Source organism: Rhipicephalus sanguineus, chromosome 8, assembly GCF_013339695.2.
Source record: "Rhipicephalus sanguineus isolate Rsan-2018 chromosome 8, BIME_Rsan_1.4, whole genome shotgun sequence".
In the NCBI taxonomy this organism is placed as follows: domain Eukaryota; kingdom Metazoa; phylum Arthropoda; class Arachnida; order Ixodida; family Ixodidae; genus Rhipicephalus; species Rhipicephalus sanguineus.
In genome coordinates, this window is record NC_051183.1 from 98,059,819 (window position 1) to 98,069,730 (window position 9,912).

A 9,912-nucleotide genomic window follows, 5' to 3' on the forward strand; every position below is an offset into this window, starting at 1 on the left:
CGATCCCTTGCCCACAAGAGCGAAAACGACAACGCTTCACCAGTCGGCCGCGGCTTAAGTGTGGCGCTGCAGCCGCGCACGTCCACTAGCAGTACCCTAGTACCACGCATCGTTGCCGTAACGTTGAGGAGACATTCGTAACGTTGAGGCAACGTTGCATCAACTGTTGATGCTACTAAGGCTGCCTGTTTGCTCGTTCGTTCAAACACCGTTTCCCAGACACGTCACGTCTGCACCTTGAGCTGAAAGTTGAGCGCGCACGCCGTCCCCGTTAGAAAAGCGAGGTCGTCAGTGCTCAGCGCGGTGCATTCCTTCAGCGTGAGCGACTCGAGGACTTCGTCGAGCAACACCAGTTGCTGGATGCCCAGGATGCCCACTGTGCGCTGGTTGTGCAACTCGAGGCGCGTCAGGTTCCTGAACAGGCCCCTCTGCAGGGACTCCATGACGAACACGTCGTCGAAGCAGTCGCAGCAACCGAGCACGAGCTCCTTGAGGGTGTACGAGCCGTTCAGCAGGAGGCCCAGGTCTCGCGACTTCATGGAGTGCGGACTCTCCGGGTCCAGGAACAGAGCCTCGAGGTCACCGAACGGCTGGTCCCTCAACTTGACGCCGTTGCGCCTCCAGCACATGTTGATGGCTATGAGCTGCAGGGTCTTGATGCTCGGGCAGGCCGCGTCCACGGCGGCCAGGTCGACGTCCGGCATGGCCAGCTTGAGCGAGGTCAGCTGAAGACCGGCTTCCTGGAAAAGAAGGGAAACCGAACGGGAGCTTTTGGTGCAGCATGTGGTCGCCCATAAGTTGATCACAAGCGAAAAAGAAGTTGAAGTTACACTACACCATTGGCACCTTGACCCTTGGCGTCCACTTGAAGAACATAAGCATACATCTTAAAAGCAAAAAAAGGGGGCGCAATAAAAAACAAGGAGATAAGGAAGAGAACGACGACCCAGGCGCAAGTTCTGTTATATATGTCCCTGTTTTGTATTGCGCCCCCTTTATTGCGTTTAAGATGATTCGCTACCAACCAGCCCAATATTAAATGGCTGTTTTGCTACAAAACATCACCATAAGCGTGCGGACAGCGGGGGCAGGTGAGGCGCACCCCCCCTCCTGATTGCCCAAGGGGGGCGCCAAGTCAGCCCCATACCATTACTTAGTCGGACCAGACCCGTCATTGTTAAACTGCAGGGTTTTGGCCACGCCGGTTTTTGACGACAATTGATCCCGACGACTCCTGATGCATTCCGAGAACTGTTTACTTCCCACTTTTACCAACGGTAAACAGGGGACCAAATAATACATTAATTGTTGGGGTTTCACCATAGGCGTGCGCAGGGTTCCCCATCAGGGGGGGCGAAGGTTCATCGCAGCGCCCCCCCCCACCCTACCAGGTCAATGTATGGGGCAGATTTTGCGCCCCCCCCTCCTAGGTGATTAGGGGGGCGACGCCCCCCTGCCCCCCCCCCCCCCCTGTGCGCACGCCTATGGGTTTCACGTCCCAAAACCCCAATGTGATTATGAGGGAGGCTGAAGGCCTTGACAATTTGCATTATCATTATTTTTTTCGGTAAAACACCGCCTCCATCAAAATTTTGTGAGAGGGGGCTCCCCCCCCCCCCTTCCCCGGCTACGGGCCTGCCGAATGGAATAATGCATGCATGGTTATGCTTGTATTAGTAAATTGCCTTTCCACAATTCCAAAAGCAATCTTGCCGCGACATTATGGTGCTCGACTGTTGACCCGAAGATCGCAGGATCGAATACAAGCCGCGGCTGTCGAATCTTCGACGGAGGCGAGAATGCTTGAGGCCAGTGTACTTAGATTTAGGAGCACGTTAGAGAATCCCAGGTGGTCGAAATTTCCGGAGCACTCCACTTCGGCGTCCCTCATAATCATAGCGTGGTTTTGGGACGTTAAACCCTAACAATTATTAATGATCTTGCCACGACAAGCAACTTGCTTGGTAAGCGTGACAACGCGCAAGAACAAAATGAAGGTTGCGACGTCGCCTTGAATTTCCCGCAGCAACTCCCAGCGGTGGCATCGATTTCGAAGGTGTCAGCAGAATTTTGCGGTAAAAATCAATTACTTGGTGTTCTAAGGCATTCAGGAACCTAGAAGTTTCAGGTAGTGTTATGGCATCAATGAGGCGAAATTACATAAGAGACTTGAAATCCATGAGATCACGCCGACATTCAGGTGTTCAAGCGTAGGCACGAAATTTAAAAAATGAAACCTTGGCCACCATTTTTCCTCTACTGAAGAAGAACCAGTGGAGGCTAAATTATAGAGTAGATATCTCAAATAATTATTTATGAGCCAGAGCCGATTGAGTGTTGCGTAGTATACGTATATGCTCTGTCTGCAGCGTCACTGCATGCAGCTGGCAGGTGACCTCGACAAATCATCTAGTGCAGAGGGCGCCGAAGCACTCCTAGAAGTGCTACAAGCAACAAAGGAATAAAGAAATGAAAAGGCGGACACATCAAAGAAGGCGTTCATGGCGTACTCAAATATGACGTGGTCTCTCGGCTTTGGTACGGTAGACGCGGAAGGGAACGTTGCTAACCATAGGCACGCGCACGGAGGCCTAATCATCGCCAAGACTTCCCAATACGGTTGAAAGCTGAACTATTGTGTCATTGATATACTGTACAGGCGAAGTAGCGCACTTTCACGAGGAAATTAGTTGCGAGTGTATCGAGTGTCCTGCCTTTCTTGTTCCTTTTGTCCTCGCCAAAGTGCGCTAACTCACCTATAGGGTTATGAAAGCCAAGTCTGCCCGATACCTTTCTTCGGACGGACCTGTCCGGTCACTGTTTAATGCGCGTTCTTATGGCCATGCAGGTTTTTAGTGGTAACGGCTGCCAAAACCTCTAACCACCCCCTGGCTTCGTGAATGTATATATCAGACTTCCCGTGGGGCCTGAGGGTGAGGTCCTTCCGTAAGGAACCTATAATACAATGCATGCATTAGTCGGACAGCGCTTAGGAAGGCTAACAACGGTTCACCTGTAGGACCGGCTCCAGCTGCGTGTAGAAGAACCACTCAGAGGTGGACTCGGACGTCCGGATGGACAGCTCGGTGAGGCCGGCGAGCAGCCTGAGGGGCGAGATATCGTCCGAGGTCTTCACCTCGATGTCGATGGCCTGCAGCCGGGGACAGAGCTCGATGCTCTTGGCAAGGAACTCGCGCATGGTCGGCCGCACCGAGGTCTGCACGGTGAACACGTTGACGTCCTTGAACTCGCGCAGGGCCAGCTTGAAGTCCGGAGGCTTGATCTCGTTCAGCACCACAAGCGCCTTGTCCAGCGACGGCAGGTGTATGGCCTCCAGGTGTGGCAGCTTCTCGAGGAGGTACACGACGCTCCTGACGGTGACGCCCACCGGCGCGCCCTCTATCGAGATGTACACCAGGTGCCGGCAGCCTCTGGTTCCCGTTTCGTCGACCAGGGACCGAAGACCGGCGTCGGTGACCTGAGGAACAGTTTCGTGCGCGTGGCAAGAGAACCCAGTTTTAACGAAATGACATGGCGTCACCAAATAGAAGTTCCCTCCTATAGATAGCTTTTATTTCGTGTGACGTCACTGACAGAACTGTCAATAGGACGACGTCATATTCACTGCAGCAGGTAACCTGCTTTATTGAACGCATTCCAATAGTCGTCATCATCGTGACTATTATTATCATTTACTATACACTGTACTGGTAAGCGCTTTTTAAGACAAATGTTGGTAACAGAGATTGGTTTAAGGTACAAAAAGAGTCGAGACAGGATTACGTTCTTTCTTTATAGAATATTGAATTTATACGTATACAGAATATGTGTTCGGAAACTGTGATCTGGTAGACAAGTGTATTGCAGTAAACACCGGAAGGACGAAGGTAACCAACTTACGGTACGAAGACGATACCCCTTCAGTAGCAGGAAGCGTAAAGGACTTTACCATTATTTTTAAGCTATAAAAAAAGAAAGCCAAAAGAGCGATGTTTTGCTGAACGCAAAAAAAAAGTAATAAGGTTATGACAATAGGTGATAAGTTCGTGATACAGACGAATAACGACGTAACAGATGTCATAGAACATAATTTTTGTTTCACGATCCAGAATATACAAAGGCGGCAGTTCTACAAAAGGAATTTAACGATATTGAACGACCCTCCAACGCGACATTATACTGGGAGGTGACGGAACTGACAATATCACTATAGGTCTAGAAGTGCAGGAGAATATGGAGGCCTGACGAGATGAAGGCCTGAGAGATGAGGCTTGAAGGGGACTAGAAATATACGGACAGTTAAGTGGGCATGCACCATCTGAAACATATGTGTCGTTCATATTCTGATATAGCATTCCAAGTTCCGGTGATTACCACCTACTTACAGTTTCGTCTGCGTTGCATGCATTGTTACGAAGTGCATACCGACCTGAGGCGTTTCGCAGAGCGTGAGCTTCTGCAGCTGCGGGCACTTCTCGCCCAGCGTCTCGAGCACGCGGTCCGAGAGGTTCTCGAAGGCGACGAGGAAGTGCCGCAGGTTGGGCAGCGTCGCCAACATGGCGCACAGCTCGTCGTTGTTGCACGTCAAGTAGAACTCGAGCGACAGGTCCGTCAGCTCGGCGCCGAAAGTGCTGATGCGGCGGAACATGCGGGGGAACCTGCGACAGCCGCGTACGCGCTCTTAAAGGGTGTCTCTGTCCCACAACAGTATAATTATCATATGGCTTTCTTGCGTTTCCTTTGCTGACCGCCACTTTTTGATGTGAACTTCAGGGGAAAGCTCATATTGGACGCAGACACAAAAACAACAAATCAAAAATTAAAAAAAAGCACCTTTGACAACAGACTATAAGACAACAACCCAAAGGCAATGTCAGTCTCAAAAGGAACCGACTCCTATCAAAACAGAGAAGCAGGTGATGCTTTATATACTTTATATCAGTAAAGTTTTACTAAAAGTAATGACGGTTAAGGTGACACACTGTCGCTAAGAACTAACCAGAGATGTACCATTGCCTCTCTAGAAAAAAGGTTTACACCAATTGCTCTATAACATTGACTATGCCGAGTCGTTTTTTAATTGCGTATTGTGCTATTCTATAAAATCAGTTATTATGTAATACCAAGCTCACTCAGTATTACGCATAGTTACAAGCAAGTCACTCTTCACAATGGTAAAAGAGTGACACACGAGACGAAAAAGAAAATGCGCACGGCCAGGCCCGCCTCTATTTCCTTGCATGTCACGGGTAGAAAGTCTATTCTTATAACGTACTCTCCTTGTTGGGCTCAGAGTGGAGTTGCTCCATAAAAGAATGCGACATGACTACCTAAAGGTGGAGTTAAATTTTGCGGGACAAACAGTTACGCCAGGCAGAGGGAGTTATCAGGGCTCCGTATGTTCTTAGAATGAAGATAATATTTAGAATAACAGAGAGCTGAGCTAGTTGGTACGTATATATTCATTCTAAAAAGAGACAGGGCGTGCAAACACGGACACAAGAAAGAGATCATGACACCACAAACGCGTTTCTGGTGTCCTGATCTCTTTCTTGTGTCCGTGTTTGCACGCCCTGTCTCTTTTTTGGAAGATAATATGTAACGAGAGCAGCCTCACCCTGGTCTGAGCGGAACGAATGGTAAACGTAAAGCTAAATTCGGCTCTGATGTCCGCCCGTTGCAATCGTTTACGATACGGGCTGTACAGTGTGGTCCACTGTCGCGAGGAGCACGCGAATGTACATGTGTGCATTTATCTAGCGGGTGCATGTAGTCGCAAGGCTTTGCAGCAGACGACTCGTGGACGGCTAATCGCAACATTTTTCTACGCGTACACATCGATAACGTCGTCAGCGGACACGCGGTTAGACCGCCAGTGAAGTGAGATTTATATAGAGATCCACGCAGGTGGCACATTACACAGCAAGCGCTCCGCTTAACAGCGGACCACACCGAACACACATTCCCGCGACCGCGTCAAGATCACCTCAGTGCGTCCTTTCGCGCCAGGAACTCAGATGTGAGGAACAGGTCGAGCTTCTTGACTCCCGCTCGGCAAAGGAGGATCTCTAACTGCAGGCTGGTCAAGTTGAGGTGGCCTCGCTTCTTCTGTATCTTCTCGATGAGCGACTCGATGATGGCCGGCTTGCAGGACACGAAAGGGTTGCGGCCCTCGCATAGGGCCTCGTCGACGTTGCCGCCGCCGTCCGGTTGGGCCAGCACGACTCGCTCCAGCGCCGGCAGTACCTGGGCCACGACGACGTCCGTGGCGAGGGTCTCCAGAGTGGACGGCCTGCTTCTTCGGGACATGAGCGGCGCTATCGTGGAGGCGATGGCAGAAGGAGGGGGCACTACCGCGGCGCACGGCTTGTCCTCGTCGACATGTTCAAGAACGACAGTGTTCATTATCGCCTGCCTGGGCGCGCGGCCGGACATTTGCGTTGTTTTTGTTTTTCTCTTCAACGGCCACACCGCGTCTGTGACGTCTTTGTCGTCGTCTTTGCTCCGCTGTATTGAATAAGTAGCCCAAAAGACAGGTACATAAGAAGGAACGGGAAGACTAGACGAGCTGTCCAGACACGTCTTCCGAAACTTCTCGTGGCCCTGTCTTTTGCGCTACTTAATTGTTCAATATGAATTCCCTCAAACTCGCCCAAATTACAGATCTTGTTGTCCTGCTGTATTGGCACGTTGCTGGCACCCTGCCCCGGGAAGCGCTCTTTTACGTGGTGCGCCAATGCATGAAGAAGACGAAGACGACGTTCATGATGACATAGTTCACAGGTTCACAGAAAATAAGTTTTATATGTCTTTACCTTAAACATCCTGCCGTCTGGTTCTTCGAACACCCCCCTTTGTGGGTGAGCATAGGCACAAACGCAACAAGAATCCAAGAAGACATAATACAGAGTGAACAGAGGACAAACAAGGGGCAGCACTCTGTCCCGAGTCCTCTTGGTTTGTTGTTACGTTTGTGCTGTTAACTATGCATCACTAACGTATATCCGGCCATGAAATGTTACTGAGGATGCTGACGTCATTTTAAATGCGAAGCATTTCTTAGCGAACCTCTGGCACTTTGAGCGTTTCTATCTACGTATCTATCTATCTATCTATCTATCTATCTATCTATCTAGCCGCCTACGTCTGGGTGCTCTCATGATCGCCTCCTTAGCTTGGTGTAGACCAAAATTTGCATGGGAGGGTAAGAATATTTGACGAATATTATTGCCGGGTCATGACATGAATAACAATAAAATCCTGTCGCGTACGTCGTCAGACCCTTCCACTAAACACGTGTGGCACATACCCGTTTACCACGGGCCGCGGTGTACGGGTATGCGCCACAGGTGATTGACAGTTTATATCTACCCAGGAACGGCGAGAACAGACATTGGTAACTTAAATGCTAGAGCGTTAAGAAAAACCAAGATCGGCAGCGTTGACTCAACGAACGGAAAGATGAAAAATTAGGATCCCAGCAGGATCGAACTCAAGCATTCTGCGTGGCAATCAGGTATTCTACCACTGAGCCACGCCAGGTCTATAATACTGGTTTGGAAAAATAGCCTACGCAGGCGTAATAACGGTGCAACGGCAATTGTGGTTGTGGTGCTGGCTATCTAATTTTACAATAAAGCGCTCCGATACAGGCGTCATCAATTGTTATATAACACGTCTGTACAGTGTTGGCTCCGCTTTTATAGCAGCGTTTGTATTCCTATGTGAAATCTCACCCCGGAGGAATCATAACATCGAACCCACGGTATCCCACCGCACCGTACGTACCAAAGTGATACATAACGCAGCGTAGAACATATAGATTAGTAGCCGCTTTGTAGACTAGGCTACGTAGGCCCATTGGGTCCCTAGCGTCGACTCAGCACTATCCAGCGCGAAGGCCTTCGAAACGTAAACATTGCTCGTTTAATAATAATAATCATCATCAGCCTATTTTATGTCCACTGCGCCCTCTCTCAATGACCGTTAATGTATCCTTTGTACTCCCCCACTTTTTTTTTCTGCAAACAGGATCCTTTGAAACAGGTGTTTTTAAAATAAAAGTGCCCTTGGGATTACTGGTATGTGGTATAGTAAATATAATGGATAGGCGTCATTGTAGCAGCGCAGCTAAGACTACGCAAAAGAGCGACAGATACATGCATTCAAAGGGACACTAAAGAGAAAAACGATTTTCCTCACATTAGTAAATTACTCTTTCACAATTCCAAAGCCACCACGCTCGCCGCAAGAAGACGCTTGGTAAGCGAGAAAACGTGCAAAAAGAAATTACGGCTGGTGACGCCACCATGAAATTCCCGCACCAAACGCCATGACATCATAGATTTTGACGGCGTCTACCAGGTCCTACGTATAGTTCCTAATAAGTAAAAATGAAGTTCATTGTCCTCTCAAGAGGATATAGACTTAGCGCACCAAGTTTCAGGAAATTTCGTTGAGCCAATGTCGCCAAATTACGAAAAATAGCCCTTGAAATCCGTGACGTCACGCGCGGAGACTATCGGCGCAAAATTTAAATGTGAAACTTTGACTTTGATTTTCTCCTCTATTAGTAAACCTATGATGGGGAAATTAACGTCATTATATAGAGTTTTCAAAGTACAATATATGAATCTAAGCCGATCCATTGTTTCACTTTAGGGTCCATTTAATATATTCTAAGCGATATTTAAATTTCTTTTACTGTCTTGTGTGTCTGAGAAGCGCTCGCTCGCTCGCTCGCTCCTCGCTCACTCACTCACTCACTCACTCACTCACTCACTCACTCACTCACTCACTCACTCACTCACTCACTCACTCACTCACTCACTCACTCACTCACTCACTCACTCACTCACTCACTCACTCATTTTATTGCTGACGTCGTCGCACCGGGATTTATACCTTCTCACTATATACGCCACGAGCAAACTTCCTGAATGCGATCAGTTTTCGTCTTCTGTCCTTGGCGTCTGTAGACTCACCGCAAGCGTAATGGCTGCACGTGAGTCATAATCGGGTTGCCTTACCCTTGAATTTCGTCAGTTATGTATACAGTATACATCGAACGTTAAAATCACTGCGCTATCCGCAGCAAGGATATCGCCTGCGTGACTCCATCGGTCTCGCAAGAGGAGGACCATATACTTCAACCTTGGGGAGCGGGAATGTCCAAGCATTTCATTCCGGAGTTTCCGGAGCCGCCAGCGCGTTCTTCAAGGAATGTTTCATAGGTGTCGCGCGCTCGCATAAATGCGCTCCCGCATCGACACTACACGCATGGGCGGATACAGTATTTTTCCGAAGTAGGGGGTCAGCTTATGGGAGGACCTGAGGCTGCACATAGGTCCTGCATATACGTTCAAAAATTAAGCGAGGAAGGGGGATGGGATTCAGGACATCCAGACTCACGCTCTGAATCAGCCCTCGACTATATATATACATGCAAGTCAATGAACACGCGGGTGTTCAGGACATCTAAATCGAAATCAAGATGAGGCAATAGACATGGGCAGGGCATGTATCGCATAGGCAAGATAACCGCCGGTCATTAAGAGTAAGAGACGGGATTCCGAGGGAAGGTAAGCGCCCGAGGGGGAGACAGAAAGTTGGGTGGGCAGATGATATTAAGAAGTTTTCGGGGATAAGGCTGCCGCAGCGAGAACAGGACCGGGTTGATCGGCGAAACACAAGAGAGGTTTTTGTCCTGCAGTGAACACATTCAGGCTGCTGATGATGATGGTGATGAGACACGACGCTTAATAATTCATTCTGTGCTCGAACTGCTGCAGGTTTTCATCCGTACGGGCAGACGATGTATATGGCCGGGTACCTAAGAAACACAGATATAAAATAAGAACAGAAAACCGACAACTACGCAAGTCATCAAACAAAATTGACAGTATACGAACG

General features: G+C 49.0%; 1 protein-coding gene across 1 annotated transcript; it reads right to left on the minus strand.

Annotated features, from left to right (window-relative positions):
* Positions 1 to 217: 217 nt before the first annotated feature.
* On the minus strand, positions 218 to 6,405 carry LOC119403404 (uncharacterized). The gene is made up of 4 exons (XM_037670343.2): positions 5,987 to 6,405; positions 4,430 to 4,658; positions 3,014 to 3,478; positions 218 to 740 (listed from the first exon to the last, which is right to left on the minus strand). The coding sequence occupies exons 1-4, from the start codon at positions 6,403 to 6,405 to the stop codon at positions 225 to 227; spliced, it is 1,629 nt and encodes a 542-aa protein (XP_037526271.1). The 3' UTR covers positions 218 to 224.
* Positions 6,406 to 9,912: the final 3,507 nt, after the last annotated feature.

What these genes read in the sequence shown, in the direction of transcription:
- LOC119403404 (XM_037670343.2), bottom strand. Translation starts at nt 6,405, where the DNA reads ATGAACACTGTCGTTCTTGAACATGTCGACGAGGACAAGCCGTGCGCC. An exon ending in CGCTCTGCGAAACGCCTCAG is followed by an intron (nt 3,479 to 4,429) that starts GTCGGTATGCAC and finishes ACTGTTCCTCAG; the next exon opens with GTCACCGACGCCGGTCTTCG. An exon ending in AGCTGGAGCCGGTCCTACAG is followed by an intron (nt 741 to 3,013) that starts GTGAACCGTTGT and finishes CTTCTTTTCCAG; the next exon opens with GAAGCCGGTCTTCAGCTGAC.